At 42.7% G+C, this 25,364-nt stretch overlaps 1 protein-coding gene and 1 long non-coding RNA gene across 7 annotated transcripts in view; one reads left to right on the forward strand and one right to left on the reverse strand.

Annotated features, from left to right (window-relative positions):
• Positions 1-24,427, forward strand: LOC146205604 (uncharacterized). 6 transcript variants are annotated; one of them, XR_014704228.1, is made up of 8 exons: positions 202-242; positions 4,850-4,887; positions 6,179-6,237; positions 9,362-9,671; positions 11,155-11,245; positions 16,197-16,430; positions 18,799-18,995; positions 23,568-23,705. XR_014704228.1 is itself a non-coding variant. In XM_084590292.1 (5 exons), exons 1-4 carry the CDS (start codon positions 13-15, stop codon positions 5,758-5,760), a joined length of 516 nt encoding a protein of 171 aa, XP_084446418.1. In that variant the 5' UTR covers positions 1-12; the 3' UTR covers positions 5,761-5,772; positions 9,362-9,477. The 6 variants fall into 6 exon arrangements, 1 of the variants encoding a protein (XP_084446418.1); XR_014704224.1 differs by lacking the exons at positions 11,155-11,245; positions 16,197-16,430; positions 18,799-18,995; positions 23,568-23,705 and adding exons at positions 5,436-5,484; positions 5,562-5,772; positions 8,684-8,784 and having other exon boundaries at positions 1-242; positions 9,362-9,500; XR_014704227.1 differs by lacking the exon at positions 11,155-11,245 and having other exon boundaries at positions 210-242; positions 23,568-24,427.
• Positions 23,957-25,364, reverse strand: part of LOC146205605 (uncharacterized) — a 5,814-nt gene continuing 4,406 nt past the window's right edge. Inside the window, exon 3 of the long non-coding RNA XR_014704230.1 lies at positions 23,957-24,094. This is a non-coding gene — a long non-coding RNA (uncharacterized LOC146205605). The remainder of the gene's footprint in view (positions 24,095-25,364) is intronic.

Genomic DNA, 25,364 nt, shown 5'->3' on the forward strand with positions numbered 1-25,364 from the left:
ACTGGCTCATACATGGCGGAAGTACCTTGGCTCATATATGAGCATGACGAAATATCATCATCATTATATCTCGAGTGCACGAGGGCGCGACGTACAAAGCGCGCTGCTCGCGCCTCGCGCTCACGGCTTCTCACGGTGCTCGCGCTGCATAGAACCAACGGCTGCCAGCAGAACGCTGGAACCCCTTTGACAGCGTTTACAGCAAGAGGAACGGACCAGAAGCAAGCTAGACTGTCGCCGTGGTAAGCACTGTCTTCTCAACCTCTTCAGTTATAGTTAGGAAGCTGGCGGATTGATCACTTTTGAGGTATAACAGGCGATCGCATTCGTTTCAGGCAGCAGTGGTTAAATAATAGCTTTAGGATAGGGGGCCCTGACTCATGTTCACTGCTAACAAAAGGCTCACGAAACTTTTGTATTTTCAAGAGGTTTTAGTTGAATGGGTGGACTTTCATCAAGATAGTAGGAAACCCAAAGAAAGGAAAGCTAACGTGGCATTTTAGATTGTTGATAAGACATGAAAATATATATATATATATATAAGCGCACAGTCTGACAAGGACGGAGAAAAACGGGGGATACACTATAACTTGCGAAAATTTATTATGAACCGCAGAGCGGTGAAAATGTAAGTCTATGCTTGACCGCGCATGTTCAACCAGCTTCCCCCCACCCCCCACCCAAAAAAAAAAAAAGAAAAAAAAAAAAGATTTCTTCGAGGATAGACAAAAAAAAACAAACAAACAACTATTTGGACGCATCAGGTATGCACATTTGTCAAAAAAAAAAAAAAAAAATGCAGGTGCTGACTAAAGCATGGACAAGATCTGTGTTTTCCAAGCTTCAATGGTAGGATCCGGCAACCTTTTTCTCCTCACTGAAGGGTGTCTCTCAGCGAGTTAAACCGTAATTCTTGCTGAGAGATGACTCTGAACTCAACCTAAAGGTAACATACACTCACTCGGCACGAAATGATTATGGGACTGCATAGTCTAACCGTTGCCATACTGTCACTGCCTGGCTCTGTTCATGGCTCGTTCCGCGGCTATTAAGAATAAAAAAACATCACGTAATGCAAACTAAAGGGGAACACACACCAGGAAAGATGAGTCATTTATTTGAATGTTATGAATTTAAAAACAATTAAGAAAAAATTTCACTCAGAGGATTTTGACAAATCTTTCACTGCTGAGATAGTGTTAATCTATTGCGCCACAGAAGCAACAAAAAGGGCTTTAAATGCCCTCTCGTTTTGACAATATTTTCGCTATTTGTCTCCAGGTGACACTGCTCAGAGAGGATGTCATAAATCTAAAAATCAGGTGTAAAAATTGTTTGGTACTTTGGTGAAATCAGACCATTGAGTCTAATTTTGCCAGAAAAATTCCCATCTGTGTATTTGGAACCATTTGGATGCCACTTTAAATGGAAGTGTGTTTTTAAAAAAAATGGAATAATTACATTGGACATTTCAGGTTGAGCCTATGGGCCTGGTGTGCTCATAAAGGGTAGAAAAAGTTGTTCTTTTCTCATGTAAGGCAGTGGAAGGAGCAGTGAGGTGTCGGCTTTCAGAAAGCATCACTGCCATAGAACAAAGATTCTTTCTGCTGCTGTTCTACATTCAACCATACACATGTATGCAGCGTGTGTGTGTGTGTGTGTGTTGCAAAGAAGGAGGAGGAGGCGGAAAGGCAGGGAGAGTGTGTTACAAAATACATGAAAAACAAAGCACCTAAATCCACTACTCATATTCAGCTGGGAGGGCTTTCCTTTGCCTGGACTCGCCCGGCCTACATGCACGAGTGCTTCTGATGGCGGCACTTGGTTTCAAGCCCTTAGGTCTTCACACTAACAGCATGCCACACTGAGTGGAAGGTGATAAATAATGAACAAACTGGGCTTTGCTCCCAGTGGCAGTATGCCGACAAGCTAGACCCATCCCCATAGCGAGCACAGACGGCAGCTGTCACAGGGAAAGCATGTTTGAAAAAAACTCTTCCACAGCAGGAAGACCACGGATTCCTTGCAATGATTATATCGGATCTCCTTGAGGTGCCTGTGGCATACATGAGCGCATGCGGCAACACTGCTCTGAGCTCCGTAGGGACCCACCAGCAGGGACCACGTCCACCGCCATTCATTTTCTTTACCACTGGCTCAGTCCAAACGAAGGGTTGTGCTTCAGCGCAGTCTCAAAAAAAAAAAGTGCAGGGCTGGCATGGCTGGGCAAGCTCTTCAGTGTGTGCAGCTATGTGGCTTTTTGAGCGCTGAAAACGTTGACACGTTTTTAAAACAAGTTAGTGTGCAGATGCAAATTCCATATGCTCAAGGATGTGTATAATATGGGCGAATAAGTTTTCAGCGAGCCTGTATCCTCTGATATTTTCTAGAAATGTGTGGTCATGTGGGTTGGAATTGAGGTTCATTCATTTATGTCTCGTTTCTTCACAGTGTGTGTAATCCAGTTTTCGATGTTGCCAATGCGATTCCTGTCTGGAATGAAGCAGATATGAGATGTTAATATCAGATGCAGAGTGCCAATTTGGGCTAGTGTTCATGTCTGTTGTTGTCCTCTCTGTCCCCATTCTTAATGCTGCTTTCTTGCTACATTACAAGATTGCTTGCTACAACACAGACTTAAGCACGTGCTTAAAAAGCATAATCAAAACTTATACACAAAACAGTGACTTTGCACGCTGTGTGTCTCATTCCGATCTTGGGCAGCTTTTTAACGGCATTCCTGTTGTATTGTGAAAATCAGAAGCGTAACAGTAAATGTAGTTTCGTGTTTCACAGTGCATTTTTCGTCTGTTCCTGGGGAAAGCCAGGATGGCATCCGAGCGCAGAATTGGTGGCACTGGTGTTGCCGGTTCCAAACAACCGCATTTTTACATGATGGCTCCCAGATGACGCTGCATCTACTGCTGAAACTGCAGCGTACCAGGTCCTTTAAAAGATTACCTGTCGACTCCCATCTGAAGCGGGCAAATGCATGTTGTTCACAGGCATGCTTGGATCACACAAACCGAAGGAATACTACAAGCATGAAGAGGGGGCACAAAACAGCACATGTTTACTGACATAAATGTTTTCAGCAAGCATATATAATGCTTGTATTGTTTCCGCCTCCTGAGGCCAAGTAGTGCTAGTTATGTGTAATGTTATTGCTTTTAATCATGACTGTAGTAATGAAACAAATGATAACTAAGCAAGTTAGCTGCTGAAACCCTTAAATTTTGTAGTCGAATACAACTCAATCTGCAGTAACCGCAGCACAATTCCTCTTTCACAAAAAGCGCTAAGCTGTTAATGGTTCTCTAGTTGCCTAAATAAAAAGGAAACAGTCGGGCCATATTATAAGTCCAAGAATTTTATTCATCTGGGTTTAGTGCAGTTAAATATCAAACTGATCAATCAAATATCAAACATTTGCTGTTCTTTGGAGTAATACACATGCCGGGAATGATTGCCTATAGTTAGCAGCTGCTGTATTTTTTAACTTGTGTTCTACAGACCGTTTTCGTGGTGAGGAGGAAAATAGTCTCATACTCCGAGTGTACTGCACCACTGTTTCTCCCTGGTATATGGGGATGCGGTGGCAGTAGTGGGGGCATCAGAGTACACTACATAGAAAGCGCATGCGCTATGTAGTCTTTTGCACACAAAGCATCTTGAATAGCGTAAAAGTGTCTAAACTGCTCAGCTGATGTGACAATAGCAGCCGGCGGTGCGATATGTACGCATTTTCACATACCTTATCCCTGTCCTTTTCTTCATTTCGCCCTTGTCTTTGCTTTCTCTATCTCCTACTTGTTTGTGCCATTTCAGCCGGCCGCAAATCAGGTGCTAACAAGCGTCGTGGCTAGCAGTCCTTTTAAGAATGATGCAGGACTAAAATCACAATTTGCACAAAAAGATGTGTTTTTAAATTTTAGTTGTGTTTGATTGTGCATGTTTTGAAAAAATGTCTCACTAACTTTGGTTGTCATCTCCGCAGTAGTAGCATTAATATTAATATTTTTTTGGGAGATGGGGTGCACTCAACACCGAAAGTGCCTATGAACGCCGTTTTCAAAATGCAGCCTCATAGCAGGCAAATAATTGAACACGGAGTATATCTACAAGTTCCAGTGCTTGTTTTTTGTGCTCTCTAGCCAAAAGGACCTGCTGTCGAGAGAACAGCGGAGGGCTAAAAAGCAAAATGGAAAGAAAAGGCATATTTTGGGCTGTTGGAACAGCAGATTGATAAACCGAAATAGAAGCTTGGATTGAACCTTTGAACACTGTTTTCACACTACTGGGAGCCAAGCTAAGCAAAGTGCTGGACAGCTTGGGGATAGAATATGGAGCCTGTACAAAGAGGGACACAAGTTAGCAACTAAGTAAAGCATTTCACAAGTGCAGACAAGGGTGCTGGACAGCTATAAAGCTGAAAAAAGCAACAACAGGAAATGGACTATAACAACAACAAATGGACTATAAAAAAATTGTTCATAATAGCATATGGCTGCTCACAAGGTTCCTATGTTACTGCATTGTCACAACAAATAATAATTAGTTCAAACTAACTCAATTTTTTGTTTATTTATTTCCTGAAGTTCAAGGCCAACCTGCAGGATGCATAAACTATATATGAAAATGGATTAGGGAAAATGAGCCTTGTCATCACATGAAATTCCATCATAATGCTTGCAGTATGCAGCTTGGAACAGCAGTACTCAAGGTAGCATAGAACCTTTGGATGGTTGAAGCTAGACTAAAGTTTTAAATTGTTATGCTGCTCATAGATTGAAACATAGTTTGAGTGTTGAATATTTCTGAACTTTATTTTTCTGCATCGCTTTTGCAGGAGGTTCATTAATAAAGAAGATGACAAGTCATGCACCGGTGCGTAATTGCATATTTATCTATTTTGTTCTTCAATAAAAGTGTATGTTTTCTGGTGCAAATTTTGATGGCTTGTGGAAGAAGACTGGTTGCTGCTTTTAATATGTGGAGTCCAGCTTAATGCACTACAATATTGAGCTTAATCAAGGGCGTATATTTGTAGTACATTTTCAGTGTAGTTAGTCATGAAATGGGGGTCAGCTTAAAAAAATAAATTTTGTAGTTTTTGCGTGCCATTGTATTTTGTTAATTTACAGAACTTATGGACAAGTACGCACAGTAGTAGGAAACTTGTGAACATTTGGACTGGTTTTATTAAGTGAAGTCACGTCCGGATTTTTGTTTAATTTGAAGTGAATAACAGTGATGACCAAAGTAATCTTTTCTTTTAAGTGCACTGCCTATAGTATTTATTGTTTCGATCAAAGCATTGACAAATTGGGTAGAGAGTTCAGCACTGTGTATTTGCACAACTGCTGCTGTTTGAGTCTGGTACAGTAAACTGATGATGTTTTGTGCTGATGTTCATTTATGGCACGCATCAACAGCCAAGTCGACCAGTAATGACCTTGACCCTCTGGTGGACATGTTGGAAAGGTGCCTCAGAATTCGAACTACACTTCAGGAATTGGATTCTCCTACCTCAGACTTTATAGTCATTGTATTGCGTGCAGCCTGTCTGCCATTTGGCTTGAAGGAGGAAGCGATGAATGTGCCCCAGTGGTTCACTATCTGAAGCTGATGCAAGCCTTATTTCACCCCTTGGCCGTCGCTGATATTGGCTTGGCAGACCTAATGAAACCAAAAGGAAAACGCACTCAGGAGCTTCTGAAGATTCTCGTGGACAGTTGGCCACGCATGACTGCCACCTAAACCAAGTATAAGGTCTGTTGCCCATTTTTGGGACCTGCTACTTTTGTCTTTCGGAAGTGCCTTTGGAAATCGCGATTGATATTAAAAAGTTGAAATTTCTAGGTTGTAACCATCCATGTTCGCAGTTAACCTGTAGTTTCACAACTATTTTAGTGCAGTTTAAAGAGTAGAGACACCAAAATTTTCTTAGCATATTTTAGCTTTAGAATGTTGTGCTAGTCATTTTGCCAACACAAATTTGTTTGTTCATGCTATTGTGGTTTCAGTAGCTGAAGGAGGATTGCATTATCACAAGTGAATATGAGATCAAGTGAGGCACACAAAAGCTGCAGTATAATTGTCCTTAATCCAGTCGTTGCCATTCTGGCTTCTGGAAATGTTTACGTTACAATTCCAAACTAGCGCCCCCTTTATGCAGGCTCCACCACCAGAAACACATGGACAAGCAATCTGGGGTTGTAGGGAGAGGTGTAGAAGGTAAGCACTTCCATAGGACAAAGCCGAGCAACTACACTTGTGCGCCTACAAACACACGTATTCAAACCGAGCACTATACCACAAGAAATGGCCCACACGATAAAAGCGAATATGTCTGGTTTGTAGACACCGTTACATTATACCACGCATAGGGATGCAGGGCTAGCCCCCCATAATGTCTAAAATAAATAGCTCCAGCCCTGACTTGTTAGAAGACCTTCTCCCCGACAAGGAAACGCAGCACCAGCTAGCTCATGCTGTTACAGCGATCCACAGCTGCAACACAGGCCAGCCGAGGATTGCCGATAAATTGTTCTCTCGCCAACTCTTTCCTAACCCACTGCCGCCAACACTGATATTTCAGTTAATGAAAGTTTATCAATCAGTCATATGCACACAGGTTGAAATTGCAGGCAAAGTGGGAGCTGGCACTCTTTCGCAATGGCACAGAAATTGAAGATGGCGATGACAAAATTTCCTAATCACTCTTAATTTAACCATGCCTCTAATGGAGTTGCAAAGCAGGATTGTATTTTGTCCTTGGGCTGGATGGGGGAGGTCAGTGTTGTGTGGGCGAAGCACGTGATAGAGGAGAAGGGGCTTTCCTGGAACAGCACGGAAATGTGAAATTAGCAGTGAGGTTAGAGGAGGGCACTTGTATGGGTGGGGGCACGTACTCGGTGTTTACACTAGTTTAAGTATTGTTGTGAGTTAATATCAAAAAGCAGCGATTAAATTGCAGGTTTTGCATGTCTCTAGGGTTTTCATACTCGCAAATGGATGGAATCTGCTGGCCTTACCCTTTTTATCGGGCAGAAGCTTGCACCGCCTGGCCTATAATTCCCCTTTTCCGTTTCCCTTAAGAATCAGCCTGTGGTTTCGCAACTTCGCAAAGCAAACCTGTACACCACATGAGCATATACTACAAGAATATTTCACACTACATGGAATTACATGACATTTTACACTGACGGGTCAAAAACTGAAGACCTTGTCAAATGTGCAGTAATAGAAGACAGAACTGAAAAGGCAATACTTCTTGCTCAGCATGCAACAGTTTTAACCGCTGAGTGTTATGCCATCTATACCGCTGACAAAAAAATGGCAAATGAAAACATCGAAGACAGTGTCATTTACACAGACTCCCAGAGTGTACTTTCTGCGTTAAACTCTAAATATGTAAGCATCATGCACAATATAGCGAAGGTCACTACACAACGACGTACCATAAAATTCTGCTGGGTCCCCAGTCACGTTGGGATCAACGGTAACGAAAGGGCAGGTGCGTGCAATACACAGTCTAGAAGTATGAAAATAAAACACGCACACATGCCACACAGACACTGCTTTAAGTTAGTGCACTCGAAACTGAAAAGAAAATGGCAGACGGCTTGGGAAAAAGAAGCAAACAATAAACTTCATTCTGTAAAACTGTTTTTAGGAGAAGGGAAATTGTACCGCCATCAGGAACGTTTTATTGAAGTAATTTTATGTTGTCTACTAATAGGACATACACACATCATCCATAATTTTCTGTTGACAGAAAAAGTTTGTTCGTTTTGTGGGGTTTAATGTCCCAAAGCGACTCGGGCTATGAGAGACTCCGTAGTGGACGACTCCGGAAATTTCGACCACCTGGGGTTCTTTAACGTGCACTGACATCGCACAGTACAAGGGCGCCTTGCTTTTCGCCTCCATCGAAAAGCAGCCGCCGAAGCTGGGATTCGATTCCACGTCCTTGGGAACAGTAGTCAAGTGCCATAACCACTGCGCCACTTCGACGGGGTAGTTGACAAAAAAATATCTACGAGTGCTTGTTTGCCAGAAAGCAATGCTGGATGAAATGGAATGCATTCTTTGTAAAATTTAGTAAAATACTTTTTCCTGAGCACTTAAAGATATGAACATGAGATTAAAATGTGATTAACTGTTCGATGATCACCACACATTTCACGCACAAGTGTGTCCTTTTTTTTTTCTCTTTTTGTTGACAAAAAAAAAAAAAACCTAAATCTAAAATGTGTGATGTTCACCTCACAGTTAATCACATTTTGAGCGTACGTTGCTCAGGAAAAAGTATTTTACTAAGAACGCATTCCATTTCATCCAGCATTGCTTTCTGGCGAACAAGAACTCGTGAATTTTTCTCTCATTTTTATGTTTCTTATAAAAGCAAATGTTTTGAATCAAATATGAGTATATTAAATCTAGGTACTTCATATCACAAATCATGTAACCTTGTGTATGGTGCATCATAGAGTTGCTTATGCGCCATAAAACCCCATATAACAGACTGTTCTTCCAGATAGTATTTGCTTTCATTTAGCCATATGCCCAGGCATTTATATTTTTTCACATAGTTAATCTTCGTTACCTGTATTTCTGTTTGGTCACATTTATCATCATTATATACCATTATCCCCGATTTCTCTCTACTGAATTGCAGCCACAACTGAACGCCCTGTGTCCCACAGATCCTCATTAGCTCCTGCAACCCATCCCGCTTGTCAGCCAGCAGGGCAGTATCATCTGCGTACATCAATCTCGGTAGCACTTGGCTTACTTTTTGTCCTCCCTGCATATATTCCAAGTTTACTCATGTGTCACTCTTTTCAAGCCATTTTTCCACCTGACTCATATATATCATGAATAGCAAGGGTGACAAGGGGCAGCCTTGCCTGAGTCCTCTTTTTATTCTTGCTGGCTTTGTTGTTTGTCCCTCCAATGTTATGATAGCCTCGCTATCTGTATATATGTACCTTTTTTAGGAACCTTGTGACTTTGCAACCATTGTTAGCAATCAAAATTGAAAGTACAGAATAAAAACATTCAGCCAAAAATTATTTATTAAACACTAGTTCCAGATGGAGATCCTTTCTACTAATGCTATACACATTGTTCCAAAACAAAAAGACAATAGGAAAACTTAAGTGTCCCACCCTGTTAATAATAGGCTTTCATGTTTTGCCAGAGGTGGTCGTTCTGGATATTTAGGCATATGAGTAAGCTAGTCAGTGCTTGCTTATTTTCTTTTTTTCTTTTTTCTTTTTTTTTTTGTATGTGATGTTGAACTTGTGCACAGCTTGTGGCATTCATCCAATTGACTGTTATTTCTCCCAACCAGGAAAAGGAAAAGAAGCACCTGGTGCCAAGAATGAAGCAACTAAAACTGCAATCGCACTTTCCACCAAGACGGAAGAGGCAAAAAAGCTTGCTAGTTTTCTTATCAAGGCTTCTGAGGAAGCAGAGCAGATTGAAAAAGAACGTTCTGCCTGCGACAAGTCTCTTCAAGTACTCGGTGACCATAAAGCTGCCATCATGGCCGACAAGGAAGAGCTCGAGTCAGACCTTGCTGCTTCTACCGAGGCAACAGGCTGAATTGGACATCGTGAAACTCGAGAAGCCATAGAAGAACAGCGAGCCACACTGTGCAGGTATGGGGGAATTGAACGTTTACGTCTGTGTGGTTTAAGTCAAATAGGAATGCTACATGCATTTTTCAGTCCAAAGCTTTAGAGGAGTTGCAAGGAGGAAGGAGAAGTGTAGAGAGAGCACATATGCGACAGATGACAACCAGTACCAGTGGAGAAAGAATGCACGAGGTAGAGAAAGAGCAGTAGGGAAAAAGAAAGGAAAAGTGGAAAGGAGAAAACGTGCACTGGAGTATAAGAGTAGAAAGTGTGTCAGGCTAGAAAAAAATGAGCTGGAGTTAACTCTGCTTAAACTGGTTAAGACATGCGAAAGCACCGTTTGGTGTGGTTTCGCTTGGTGGTTTAGCATTAGGACACTGGCACAGCGATGTCGGTGCTTGTAGAAGTCCACAGGTGGTGAAAATTATTCCACAGCCCTCCATTATAGTACGCCTTTTTTCTCCTTCTTTCCTTCCCATATGTGCGCTTAGGTCAAGGCAAAAAGTGTGAAAGATACTGTGCGTTTTCCTTTCCCATATACCAATTTCAAAGTTAAGCAGATTTTGCTAGGCGTTCATGTACTGTGCGATATCGGTGCATGCTAAAGATCCCCTAGTGTCGAAATTTCCACGGCCCTCTAATACAGCATCTCTCATAGCCTGGAAAAGTGCAGTAGCTGCCTCACTGTCTGGTGGACACCTACAAGAAGTGGGCATACGAACTTTAGACGACTTTGCTAGACTGTGAACCTCGATTAGTGCTTTCACACTAAAATGGCAGCCCGCGCTGGTGGAGAGTAGCATAGCTTTCACCTTCAGTGTGGCGAAAGTGGAAACAGAAGCACTGTGCAAGGAGGTGTAGTAGGAGTAAAAACGAGCAATGGCTATGTTTTCAAAGACTAGCTTAGGTTGCATGAGACATGCAAACACAGTCATTTTAGCTACTTATTTGTTACTCTGGCATTTATGGCAGGCTGACACAAGGGTTTTCTTGAAATAAAATGAAAGAGCAGTGACTACATTGCAAGTTTTTGCAAGCTTTATGTGACCTAAACTTAATTTTCACGTAACAGGCTGCCATTGAGCTGGTTAAGCTATAGCCAAAACAACATGAGAAGTGTAGTGATAAATTATTTACCATGCCTAGCCAATTTCCTGTGTTGAGCCATGTATACTGATGCCTTAAGCAGCATTTATTAGGAGAAAAGATGTAACCAATTATTTGGTCCCAGGATGCAAAGTTTTTTAATGCATAGATTGTTTTGGCCCATGTGGACTTTCCTGGTGCCATTGGTAGCTGTTAAATAGCAGTGACTTTGCTAGAAAAACTGTATTTGCCACGTTATTGCCGTATAATCTTACTCTTGTGGCTCCCTTGAACGTAGGCATTTGTTGGACGCAATGCCGACTGATCGACCTCTGTAATGCACACTTATGCCGTAGTGACCATGCCTGCAAGTGTGACTCGCCCCTACAAACGTTTGGTGCCATTCACTTTTCCTTCTCAGGTGGCTCGGTGCTAGCAACATGAAGACCCCAGAATAGAATATCAGTTACTTGGAACTTTTGTACTGATATCTTGATCATTCCCATACAAGGGTGTGTGTACATTGCCTGAGTCACTGTGCTCGATGCACTAGTTAGCTGATGTGCTTCCAAAAGAATTAAAATTGTTAATAACAGGGCTGTCATTCTGTCATTCCACCTGATGTCTACAACATCATTAATTGCCTCTTTCTCTCTGTTTTATTAACACTGTGCCACAAAAAATACTGAAGTCTGAATTTTTATTAAATGTAGAAAACCAAGGGGACATATATTTTTGAACCTTAATGAGCTTTCAGTACAATGATCTCATATATACTCGCCTTGTAGAAGCGTTCACTAATATTGCCGTACATGTAAAACATTTAACAGGTGTGCCAGTTCAGTGTAACCACGATTTTAAAAGTAAATGGTAGAGCTAAACTCTGTGTTCTACCATTCTCTTATGCTGCCTTGCCAGGCAATGGGGCGCGACCCGTTCAGCGTTGACGGTATGGTTCAAAGAAGTCGTTCCAGGAACCCACTGCCCGAGGAGCAATGGCCGGGGACAGTGGAATGCCTAATTGTATTCAGAAAGCATATTGGCCCCTCACTCTCTCACTGGGAAAGAAAAACTACTAAACGCTTGTAATGCGACCTCTGGCTCACGATCTTGCAGTCAGGTGACACTGGAACGGATTGTTGGCAAAATGAAAAGCAATAAACTTGCTCTGCAGGGCCGCATGATTTGTTTTAAACTGCTCCCGCACTGCATGCGCCTTGCTTGAGTGGTGGTGCGATCCCACGCTAGCCCTGGAAGGACTTCAGCTTCACTGGTTGTCCCAGGGGACCCTGCTAAACCTTATGAGATGCCGCCCCACGCTGCAAAAGGCAAGCGTCCTAGCGTAGTGAATCTGACGACTGTTGAGAGTAATGTGACCTAAACTGCAGTATTCATTATTTTGTGCTCCCCAAAGTTAATTAGAAAGCCCTAATTTTAGTTAACTGAATCCTTCAGGAAAAAAAGTTGTGCAGAAGCTTTTTTTATTGCTCGTTATCTTTTTAAACCAGTCATGGGGCTGGACTTGAACAGCGGTTGCTGCGCACGCTTTGTACGACCTGCGCTCTCGGGATGTTTTCTGTCTGCTGCTGGACGGAATGGCTGCTGGCGCGCAAAGCACCTTGACACTTGCGCTCTGGGATTTCATTTTGGTGCGCTACAGACTGGCTTAAAATATACAGGTTGTTCAAGCCTGTGGCTGCAAGCTTGCACATACGTTAAGCGTACGTTACTCATTTGTAAACCATGTGTGCGGATGGTACTGAACGCTGTCATCTGCCCCAAGATGAAGCATACGCCTTGGGAAAGAAAGGTTATAATGTGCCTCTGCACCGAAAGAGTATCGAGAGTAGATAAGCCGCGTAACAGAGCCTATAGTGGGTCATTCACCAACCTGACTCTGTCAAGTCACGGGGAGATGCTCGGGATGGAAGACACGTACACAAGCGTCCAGAAAATCATTCGAACGTGAAACGATGCTGCCGCTCGGCATGTTGCAAGATAGTGCACACAGGCGAAACTGATACTCTGCCTCAGTCATGCTCTGATTGAAACTGGCTGGCAGAATGCGATGCATTGCATCGAACAATGAAATTGACAAAAACAGCAGACAACACGCTCGCTTATATGCATCATAACACGGCTCATGTTAACCTTACGCTTTGATGCTGCTAATTCACTGTTTGCAACGTACAGAAAATACGACAGAGAATTGGTGTTTGAGATTGCACTTTAAAACAAGTCATACACATTTAGAAATAACAAAAACATATGCTGATGCCTGATCATAGTCTTAACAACGTTGAGATTATACGTTAAGTGAGAACTACATGTAGTTAACTAGGGATGTCAGTGACTCAATTTCCGCTGCTGAGGGAAGTCATGTTAAGTCACTGGTGACTCATATTATTCAGATATCAAAAACATTATTATGTTAATCTTTGGCTGTGCCGGAAGAATTAGCTCGCATATAAATTACTTATTGGGGCATGCATCATTAATATCGTGGGCTGTCTGCAGGCTATAATATTAACACAAGAAGTCTGCATGTACGCTGCAGCTAGAGAGGAAGCCAAAGCTTTCACCTGTTGAGTCTGTAGCTACTGATGATCACGTTCACTACAGCTTGCTTTTAAAGCTTTTTCATTTTGGCATAAGCCCACATTCGCATTCAGTTTACTTTCTGTGAAGAATAAGCATGCGAAATAAATTAAAGTACCACTTCTCCATTTATGGCCTCAATGTATATTGTACACTCTGCATAGTTTTATGAAACGGGAGGGTGATTTTCTTCTTTGTAGTTTTTAACCGCCAGCTCTATAAAGAAAATATGTTATATGTTTGAACTTCTTGAAGTAGGTGAACCCTCTACATTGTTTTGTCTTTATTTTGTCGCCCTGTATCCTATAAATGAGCACTTTAAGAGACGAAACCAGGCGCGCACCAGCCGCCGCCGTAGAAATGAACAGCCGAAATGGGGTAGGCCCGCCTTGCGCCTAGTGGCGACACAGGACACAAGTCACTTAGAAGAGCTCCCATTGTATCCGTGGCCAAGCCCTTTAGCCCGTTATACCGAGTGGCACGAGCAGAGGCACAATATTTTGTTTTTTTGGGCAGCCTCACCATAATATATGTATCCGTGGCCAGTGTGCAGGCTGCACGAAAGCTCGCGCCGCTGCCACTGCTCCAGTCTGGTAGTGGGCCAGTAAAGAGCACTTGAACAATACCTTGGTGGAAACATTTCATTCAGCTGTTTTTCAAGGTGGCTCGCAACTTTATCATTTGCTGTTTTTTATAAAATGAATAACTAAGAAAATTGCTAATTGTGCTTTAGTAATTTACCTCAGAGTAAAAGAATGCTGCAGACTAGCCAGGTGACCCTCAGCAGCCTGCTATTGGCTTCAGTGGGCTGGGATGGCCACTTTTTTAAAGAGCTTAATTAAATGAAGGTGGCACCCTTCATGAAATGCCTGTTGACATTCTTGCTTGGCCATGTTGTCTCATACTAGATTGACCCTGCCAGGGTGGCACAGTGGTTAGGGCGCTAAGTTACCGATTCCAACGATGAGGGATCAAATCCCGCGTCTCCTCGGCCGCTTTTCGGTGGAGGCAAAAAGCCAGGCGCCCATGTGCTATGCTATGTCAGTGCACGTTTAAGAGCCTTAGGTGGTCAAAAATGCCGGGAGTCCTCAGCTACAGTGTCTCTCATAGCCCGAATCACTTTGAGACGTTAAACCCTACCAACCAACCAACCAATCGGATAAGATGGGCCGAGGTTAGAAAAAACAAGGAAACTCTTAGCGTTCTTCCAGCTTGAAAACAAATGAATCTTGTTGAGATTTATGTAAATTATCGGTCATTCCACCTGTTTGAATAATTAATTAGAAATAAAAAAGTTTTTAAATATGGCTTTAAACACTCTGACGCAAATAGGAAAATGGTTGAATAATAATAATAATAATAATAATAATAATAATAATAATAATAATAATAATAATAATAATAATAATAATAATAACTGGTTCACAGGAAAAGAAATGCGCAGTACCTGTCACACTTGTTCTGTGGGCACCTGACCCGCGCCGTATGTGATGGGAAGAAGGTGGGAGTGAAAGTGGAAAAAGATAAAGAAGCTGTATTGGGGCGCTACGAAGTAATTTCGACCACCTGGGGATCTTTAGCGTGCACTGACACAGCACAGCACACGGACTCCTCTGGCGAGTTGGTAATGGTTCATTTTAAACCAGCCAAAAGACGAGACACAGGAAAGAAGAGAACAAGACAAGGCTGGACTAACAACTGAATGTTTATTGAAGGAAAGAAGACAACGAAGACTCTTTCTCAAATGCGTTCGCAGAACCCAACCGATGAAATGGCAGGAAAAGGAGAAGAAGAATATGATGCTTGGGTTCGGTCCCGAGTTTCGATGGTTGAACGCCATGATAGTGGCCTGACCAAGGTGATTCCGACAAGGTAGCCTAGCGTAGCACCTTTTCTTGAGCAGCAATGAAAGCTAGCAAAGCTTGCTAGGGTGCACCGAAATCTTGTTTTCCATGTTGCTCATGGCAGAGCTTTGCATTGCTGCTGATAGTGCTCTTTTCGGGCACATTAGGGGCAACCACTAGTGCTTATCGTAGAACCAGCAGCAGTGGACATTTTGCTGCATGGAGCATGCTGTTACATGCTTTAATTTTTGCTGAATAAAAAGTGCTAAGAACCTAGGTCAGACTATTTTCATGACACTCAAAAACTTTGCTATTCATAGTTAAGCGTTTAAGGCTATATCTAAAATTTTTAATACTTAGTGTCACCAATTTACTCAACTGAGCAGAATGGAAAAAATACCAATCGATACTTTACATGACACCTTGACAAGATTGACTTCCATTCAGCTTGGAAGAGGGCTTTCATTTAAAAATCAATCTTGTTTCGTTTAACTGGGATGTCTTGAATAAGTGGAGTGAGAGTATTTATCCTAGTAATGGACAGAAGCATTTATATTAGTGACAGAAAACGTTGGGATAAGTCATTTGCAGGTTTTTCTCTTTGAATATGCAAACTCCTTAGATTAGCATCTGGATGCTATTTTATTTAGCCCTCATACATTCGGAGCAAGTTGTATGAAATGGGGCCTTTGGTAATTGGGTAATGTATTGCAGGTATTGAGGCTTCCTAATTTTAAGCAAATGTTGCTGTTTTGTTACAACTGTCTTCACTGCAACAAAGTTCTTTTGTACTTGTCAGGGATATTTGGTATATGTGAGCGAGTGCAGTGTAGTTAAAACATTCTTTTCACAGCTTCATGTTGCAGTTGCATTGGTTTATTTGATTTGAGTCTTATTTCATCTAATGCAGGCTTGGCTGACGCTTGAGCCTCATGTGGTTCACTTCTTTCTTGTCCGCACAAGTGTATTCATATTATTCTGGGAAAGTAACCTGGTAGCATGTGATTCATTCTGATTCCAGAGATCCAATTGCTCGAAAGGAGAGCATCGCAGCCCACACAGAAACATTGACTGGCCTTACGTCATCTGTTGAGGACTTGCAAATCAAGCTGTCTGGAGTAGAGGAAAAGCTCAATTCAGTGCCCAAAATGAGCGACGCCTACAATAAAATTCTTGAAGCTACAGACAAGTTTGAAGCCGCGATTACTGAGCTATCTAAACTGCAGGAGATCAAAGAAGCCCAAGAAAAGAAACGGTGAGTGTATACGTTTCTGATTATTAGGAATAGTTTATTTTCATTAACCTTTTTTGTAGTTTGCCTTAAATGGGCTTGCAAAGCCTTGTTTTTGTAGATATGTGGTGTGATAATGCAGCAAATTGATGAAAAGCACTCACCTTCAGCATGCCTGGTGAGAACAGTGCTCTCCAGTGCTTTCCATCTTAATAATTGGCTGTCTTTTGTGACCATAAGTTTAGTGCAAAAGCGAATTGACAGGACATGAACATAAATGTGGGTCGAGGTGCTTCATACCGTACTTCCCTGCTGGAGTGGAAGCGGTTAAGGCTCTTGACCGGTGAGCCCGAGGACGTAGGTTTGATGTTGGCCGCAGCAACTGCATTCTGACGTTGCTTGTGTACTGCGCGATGTCAGTGCTGGTTAGGGAAGCCCATATGATCACATTATTCGTAGGGTTGTTTTCGGGTAAAGCCCGATTTTACCCGATTTTTGCACCAACTGTGCCCACGGAATTGCTGTGCCTCCAGTTGGTGCGCAACCGAGAAGCGGCCGACAGACAGACAATCGTTGATTGCAGGCCTTGTGGCGCCATCTAACGTCGGAGTCCCGAACACAGCGCCGGTAGCTTGGGCACGCGCGGCGGCGATATTTACACATCGTGCATTCGCAGCACTGCTGACTAGCGTTCAAGATGGGAAGAAAACGAAAGACATTGGATGATTGGTGCAAAGAACACGAGGATTTGCAGACTACAACAAAAGACTCTGAAGACAGCCGCGTGCTGGTGTGCAAGTACTGCAACACCGAGATGGTCACTGATCCAGCGAAGAAGCCCTACGACCGAATTCGCGAGCATCTCGCGTCATCGCGTCATAAGAAGTTGAAGATGGCGGTCCAAGAAGCTGAAAAGGCGGGAACATCTCAGCCAACACTCTTCGATGTTTCCTGTAGGCAGCGTGCGAAAGAAAATGAAGCGGATGGCGTGATTCACGACTTCGTTCGTGCCCTGGCGTACAGTGGAATCGGCATGCATCAGGCGGACGGACCTCTGGGGGATTTCGTACGCAGATACTGCAAGGCCGCTAAAACTATGCCGACTGGACAGCGACTTCGGATTAAATACCTGAAAGAAGCTTTTGACAAGGACATGGCGAAAATCCGTAATGATATGCAAGCCGTTAAAGTGAGTGTTATCGTTGACGAATCCCCTGACATAACCGGAGTACCTACCATTAACACTGATGTGCTATTATAGTCAAAAAGCAAAAAAGAAGCAGGTTTGTTTAGTCGACGTCGACAGAGTTTATGCTTCGAACAGCTACACAGTGGCCCGGGTAGTCAACAAGGCTCTCCTTACTGTGGGCAAGACGTGGAAGGATGTTATAGCCGTAGCCACAGATTCCGCGGAGTACATGCGAAAAATGGTACATGAGATCTGCGAAGCTGAAGCGATCCACATCTTGCATGTAAAGGACTTAGTCCATTTGATCCATGTGAACGTTGACCATGCGATTTCGTCACCTTGCGTGTCTGATGTTCGATCCGCAGTGATCACGTTTGGAGCATTATTTAAGCACGCTAACAAGCTGCACCAAAAGTACATCGAAATATGTGCCTCTAATAGTCTGTTTGGCGCTGATGCAAAGAAGCCTCCTTCTGTAGTTCCGAACAGATGGTAAAGCTTCTACAAAGCGCTTGTTGTCGTCATGGAAATGTGGAGCTCATTAACAGAACTTGTTGAATGCTCACATAATAGCACCAAAGCGGAAGGTATTCGAGCGATACTTTCTGAAAAAGAGGTTTCTGAAAAAAGGCAGTCTTAATGAGAGATGCACTCGAGCCTTTGCAATATTTTCTTGAAAGCAGCCCAAAATCTAGCCCTAATTGTTAGCCATCGGTTAGAGCAAATCGAATAAATTATTACTTTGCAAATTTAACCCAATAAAACCCGAATTGCGGAATTTTCCCACGAAAAACCCGATTTCTCCCCTATTATCAAGCCGAAAAATAACGCCCGATTTTTACCCCCCGAATTTGAAAAAATATAAAACCTGAAAACGACTAACCCTAATTATTCGGGGCCCTCCACCCCTCTCAAAGGTGATGTCTTTTTGTGTTCCTTTGAAGTTCCTTGCTTTTAATCATTACTGTAATTTTCTCTTTATAACCGGTAGTTTGTAACCTGTGCGCACTAAGAATGTTTTCCACTACTACTGTTGCCTGCATCGCCCTGCCGAACACGCATAGCTGATAAGTGCTCGTCAGGCCGCATGATGTGGCTTTTCACTCCCATTCGTTCCTCGAGCATATATCGCCTGCTTAGAAATATAGAAAGACTAAACCTTATAAACCATACCAACCATGCTGTACTGCTCTGCACATGCAGGGCTGAAGCGGAGCACGCAAAACACACGCTGCAAAAAAAGCTGGAGCTCATGGCCCGAGAGGAAGAACATCTTCAGCACCTTATGTCAGTAGGAGATGCAGACTTTGTCTCGTGAGCAGCTCAACAAGGAAGCACAGGCCCAGTTAAAGGAGCTTGCAGAGGTTTACAAGGCTAGTTTAGCCTGAGAAAATGCAAAGGTACCGTCTACATTGTTTTTGCTATTGTTTCTTGCAGTTTAGTTTTGCATGTGCGGCAGGGATTCTCATCTTGCATCCTCCTGCAGGACAAAATGCCAACCTTTGGGTCACCTTCGTGATGTGTATTTTTGTTTTTTGGTTCACAGATGTGTGTGCATGTTTAATTGTCAGGCACTGAGCATATGTCATGGCATATGTCCTTATCGAGTCTTCTCAAGCTGTGAAAAAGTGCCAGCATATCATTGATTTTTGTTTTTAATTAACTTGGCAAATTGTATTCACTCGTGATGTACATGTAGTATTCTTCTGGGTTCAAAAAGGGTTTAGTGTAGAGAGCAGAAGTTCATATGGCTTTGAGGCTTCTTCTAAGATGCCATGTGTCTAAAGTATTACTGTCTATACTTTGACTGAGGAAGAGCAAAAAGTCTGTTTTTCTAGCTTTTTGCGTTTTGCTCAAATAGTATTATATCATCGCATCTCTTGTAGCCAATTTATTGCTTTGAGACATCAAGTTCCACAGTTCAGAATTTACATTCGTTGAAAGTTTGAAGACTTTTGCAAATTAATTTATGTGTAGCTTAACTGAATGAAATTTTAAAGCTTAGGAAATTGCAATGGGGTCATAGCATAATCCAGTTACACCTTGTGAGTGCGGGCTTTGTTTCTTTTTTTCTTTGTGGAGGTAAACATTTTATTTCTGTCTTTATCTTGATCATAGAAGCCATTCATGAAAACATCACCTTTAATTATACGCAAACTTGTGCATGTGTTGTGAAACCAACCTCGTAATTTGAGTCGCATGGCACAGTGAAACTCCCCTATGCTTGAGTTAGGGTGCCATGATGTGCCTGTCTGTGTCGTCATTCTGGCTGGTGGCAGCATCACGGGACTGCCGTTCTAACAATAGCGTTAAAGGCCCGATTCTTCATAAAATCCAACATCGACACGGGCGTTATGAGCGAAATATTTTGTAGCCGATTGCAGTTAGCATGGGACATAAGCATGTGCTGACTGGATGTCGGCTTGTGTGATGTCTCTAGACCACTGACATAGCCAGTAGACAGACACTACCCATTCAGGCTTTGCTTTTCAGAAGAAAGAGTGAGATAGGTGTCCACACAAGTCCGTTCATACGGCTTACCTATGTAGGGTGGTCTTTCACATAATGGAGTGTCTTACAACCTAAACTGCTACATGTTGCGTGGTTGACTGTGCACCTCTGACGTGCGCGCAATGGAAAGTGTCACGAAGCACAAATGGGCTCATTCAACACTACCTTAATAGGCTGACTACGTTTCAGTTTCGCTTCTGCGGGCTTCGCGCCAGTCAGCAGCAGTGGCGCTCATTGGCTACGCACCAGCCAGCTAACTGATCCCAGTTGCACGGAGTTTCAGATAGTGGATTTTTTACGCGCTTTCAATGCGGTTCTTTGCTGCTCCCAAAGCGTGCTCTTATCAAGTGCCATGCAACGGGTCGTGCAGCGAGACCTCACACGTGCTGTGCCGCAGGCTGCTTGTGAAACGGCACTCCATTTCTTTCTTTATTGCACACCTGCTACCACCCTGAAGAATGAGCGCCAGAGAGGAGTAAGTGAAAGCCGTTGGCACTCTGCCAAGTTCGCCCCCCCCCCCCCCCCCCCCAAACCGGTACAGCTAACATCAAAAGACACCCACACTGTGATGTTGCCAAGAAATAGGCTGAGTGCTGCTACGGCACGAAACAGAGGGACCCGATAAAGACCGACACTTTTTTCTTAATTCTCAGCGGGAAAAGTGGGCGTTGAGTTCATTATGCGTTTGGGTTCATTACGCCAGTGAATACGGTAAATTTACCCCAATGCAAATGGTTCTTGTCAGGTTTTTCGAGGCATTTCGATAATTCGAACTTCTTTTCTGGTCCCATAAAGTTCAAATTACCTAGCTTTTACTGAACTGTAGGCAGCCAGGGTCTGCAAATAGCGCTGTTTTTTGTCTCTGTAGAATTCCACTTGTCAAGTGGGTTCTTCTTGCTTCAGTTTGTGGAGCACACAAACTTTATCTCTCTTTGAAAAGGACTTGTCTTTTTCAAAGCTCGACTCGGGTCCAGGCTGAGGACTGAAACATAGGCGCAGCACATATACACGAAAGGTTTGAATGGATGGCATTGCGAATACCACCTATTGAGCTGTTGACATTGCACCTCTTTACCCTGCCACTAGTACCCATGACTTGAACTGTTTCCATCCAATTTTACGCTTCAACAGATGATGGGGCAGTGGAAGCTCACCTTGAACTTTGTGCACAAGAAGCACATATAGAATTACACTTGAGCCAAGTCAGTCATAGTCTTCGCTTGGCTTAATTTTTTACTGTACAGTTTTATGCTAAAGATAAGAAAGCAACAAATCCACAGTATTTATTGAACAAGTAAACAGTGTTGTACCATTGGCGACAGGAGGAGGAATGCAGACAACTGTTTTGGGCAGGTGATGCTGCAACATATGTTGTCAACATATGGATATCCAAGTAATAGCATCAAGTATAAGCTATCGTTGGATAGCTTGTATTGAATACATTTGCAGTACACTAATTTCAGGTCCTAATTACCATTAATTGTGATTAAGAATTGAACTTTACAACGTTGTCATATGTTGTTGCAAAGGTCTCAACGAGTAGTGTCCATAGAAAAAGTGCTAATCCACGCAAAACCATGCAAATTTGAACTATTGGTCATTTAACTTGGTTCAACCATGGTTAAATCTTAAGCTAATAAAAAAACAAACAAACTGGGTTGTTTTTTGGCCACCTTAAAGGTACTTATCGCATGATCTGGAAACAGGGTGCCAGTCTTTCTCATCTCCTCTACTCTGCAGACAGTAGTAGCAGCTGGAGACAGGCTGCTACCTAAATCAGGTCACTCCGGCCACATAGCGCAACTTAATGGAGAGGCAACGAGTGCACTAGTCATTGTGGATGACAGGTGACAGCTGCAGCTAAGGGGTTGATTACTGTTTTGCATCAGTAACTGCACTGCAGACATGCTTGGTCATTCTAGGTGTTTTCACATGTAGGTTAAGTGCCGAGGACAATATATGGATCTGATTTGTGCCAATACATTGCAGCTGCTTAGTTGTAGTTTTCCCCAGCCACCTAAACATACCGATCCCTGTTGATAGTGCAGGAAAGGCAGCGGAGCTACAAATGCTACAACTGATAACCCAACTCACCGTGATTAAAGCGCTTAAGTTTAAATTTTAAATTCTGCAAAATTCCAGAGATTGAGAACCACAGATCCATGAAATTTTGCGAGAGACCTGAAATTGCTTTTGGAATGCATCTCGCTTTATATTCTGATCTGTTATTGTGAATTCTTTTCCTTCTTTATCAATCTCTTCAGTGTGGCTAAACAAGTGACCTTTGCCACTATGCTTAGGAGCCACTAGGAGTGGCCAGCTTTCTAATTATCATATGTTTGTAATTTTTGGCACCTGCCAATTCTTAGCACCCTCCCCCCCCCCCCCCCCCCCCCTTTTCCCGTCGCCCCAACCTTCGTGAAAGAAAATTAAAACAAGGTTTTGCATGCGAATCTCGGCTCCTGCCTTTTGCGAGGAAGAACACATAGAGCCGGAGCCGTCAGCAGTCCCGAGATGCTGCAGTGTCCACAGTGCGATCTCTGGCTTCTTATATCGATGCATTCTGGCCCTACACAACAGCTGGCAGCACAGACCGCCAAAAAGACGGCCTGGAATCAACGGCCATTCGGCATTGCTCAGCATGTTTCGCAGGCCTGTCTAGATTTGTTTCGTGGCAGCTGTTTCATAGCCATAACAGAAGTTTGATGAGGGTGCCCCAGCTTGAAGTTAAAGCAAACTAATTGTGCTTGCCGGAGATGTTTATCAAGTTTGCTTGCCAAATAAAATTTTATGCCCATCTCGTCAAGATATTACCGCAAAATTGGTGGTGCTGACGACCAAAAGTTAATTCTATGTGTAATTTTAGCTGAAAGGTTTTGCTGGGAAAACCATTCTATGGCACGCATGTAATTGTGCAACACATTGGTTCATCTGCTTCAGCCACGGCTCAACGCAGCCACAATTGTAACGTAGTTGCGTCCTTCGCGTGATACATCGGCTTTTATTTGTTTTCTCTTGACGAAGCTCATCCGCAGCACGAAAAATTGATGAATGTCGCACGTATTTATGCACGGCCACAGGTCTATGCTGACCGTGCAGTCGCGCACATTGACTGCGCACATCGACTGCAAATGGGTTGGTGCTGCACATTTCCATTTTTTCAATGTCTGTCCACATCGCGCAGACTGTCCAGATAGTTGTGTCTAATGATGTCGATTTAATGTTCACTGCTTTAGTGCTGGCATGAAGTAGAGTAACAGAGAAAACAGATGAACACAAGTATAGTTGAACCGCCAACCACACTATTCAAAACTGGACACCAAGACGGCGTTTGTCGCACACTAAAGTCAACCTCGACGTCACGTTAATACCCCTTATTGAAAACGGGTAAAAATCCATAAATTGTTTTAAACAGCCAAATTAAAACTTCTAGCACATTGGCAATTTTCTTGTCTTTACAGGTTGCAGAAATAGAAGCAGCTACGCTACGCATTTATGAAGAAATTGACAAACTTCAGAAAGAACATGAGTAAAGAGCGGCATTGTCTGGAAGATGCTTGCTGAAGGAAATCCTGGTGATTGAGGTGCTCCTTGGCCCAGCATCCATACACTGTTGTTAATATTTTTTTTTTACTCACAACTGGTACTGACTGTTCTGTGCGACCTGCGAGCTAACCTTTAATAAAAATGTCATTCTAGCAATTTATTGTAGCAATTGTAGCAAGTGTTGTAGTCATGTGTTCTGTACTTTGTCGCTCTTTGTTTGGTTTGAATCGCTGTTTATAACGGTGGGTTCATTTGGTGGACATAAATCGCAGAGTTCTTGTTTCTGTTCATCCTGTGAATGCTTGCAACACATGAAGAGTCCCCGGAACTTGGTCGTTGTGGATTTGTCTGCACGACCTCATTCATTGTGTAAATCCAGCTTTAGGTGATGTAAATATTGTCCACAATTTCATTCTCTTCATCCATTTTTGGCCAAACAGGTCTGCAGTGTTATGCAAATAAAACAAAATCCAATTTTATGGTAAAGAAGCTTCATACTTTTCATAAATACTTAGGCATAATTGTTACACTCTTTCATGAACTTGAACAGTTCTCTATGTATTGTCCATGTGAGTAGCATTGTAAAATACAATGATCCTTTTCCTTTGCAAATATTCCTCCATATTAAGTTCAACCCAGTGTTAGCGGTGGAATTTTCAACCTTTCTCCTGTTAATAATGTGTATGGAAACAGACTGAATTTGTTTGAAGATATGGAATCAAATACCAACTAAAATAAAAGCAAAACATAATTTGGCAAACTGTGCGTGCGTGCGTGCGTGCGTGTGTGTGTGTGTGTGTGTGTGTGTGCGCGCGCGCGCATGCGCATACATATTTGGTAGCAGAAATCATTCATTGTAAACCTCGCAATTTAGCCTCCATCTTATGAAATGCTTTATTTCACCTCTCATATACAACGACCACATTTTTGATATTCCTTGCACCCAGTCCCAAGACTAACTAGTCTATTGGGTTCAACAACATTAGCCTAAGAAATGAAGGAATGAATTTTCAGAGTATTGTAGGCATTTGGATACTAAAATACTAGACTAAGCTTAATTGAGGCATGTCCTGTATTAAGGGGAATACGAGCTGTCGAAAAGCTATTATCTCAAACATAATGACTGGGTAAAATTTTGATAGTGGGTAAATGGTCTTATTTTAGTCTTGCCGAGCCTGAAAGTTTGTGTACAGTTCCATCATCTGCCAGGAGTTGACTGTAGGACGTCCCTTTGGTTTACTCTGTGTTTTGTGCCATTTGGTTCAGTTTACTGAGCCTTACATTAATCATATGGACCTTGCTGCTGTAAGAACGATTCACTGTCATCGTGTTTGTGAATGCAGTGAACTATGCATATTAGGTTGAGCTAAAAGTACTGCCATAGAAACTTTTCAGCACGCCAAACGGGCTTTAGTTGCAATGAGGGCACTGTTCAAGAATTTGCTGAGCCTGCTTATCCATAAGCCCCCATGTTTATATCAAGTTCTTGCCCAGGCGGCACAGCTATTACAATAAAAGTATGAGATAGACTGTGGCACGACTTTTAGCTCCAGCAGGACGTGGGTTCTGCAGTGGTCCTGGTTCCAGTGGCAGACTTGTGGCAGGCCTGGCTCAGCTTAGCTGAAACTCAGATAAATTAGAGCTAAGCCCATTGGCAGAATGGGACCTTGATTGCTCCTTGGACTGAAACCGGTCCTGGCGTGATATACAGT

This window comes from Amblyomma maculatum, chromosome 1 (genome assembly GCF_055883805.1).
Source record: "Amblyomma maculatum isolate TAMU_Amacu chromosome 1, ASM5588380v1, whole genome shotgun sequence".
Lineage (NCBI taxonomy): Eukaryota > Metazoa > Arthropoda > Arachnida > Ixodida > Ixodidae > Amblyomma > Amblyomma maculatum.

What these genes read in the sequence shown, in the direction of transcription:
- LOC146205604 (XM_084590292.1), top strand. Translation starts at nt 13, where the DNA reads ATGGCGGAAGTACCTTGGCTCATATATGAGCATGACGAAATATCATCA. An exon ending in CAAGCTAGACTGTCGCCGTG is followed by an intron (nt 243 to 4,849) that starts GTAAGCACTGTC and finishes TCGCTTTTGCAG; the next exon opens with GAGGTTCATTAATAAAGAAG. An exon ending in AGATGACAAGTCATGCACCG is followed by an intron (nt 4,888 to 5,435) that starts GTGCGTAATTGC and finishes ACGCATCAACAG; the next exon opens with CCAAGTCGACCAGTAATGAC.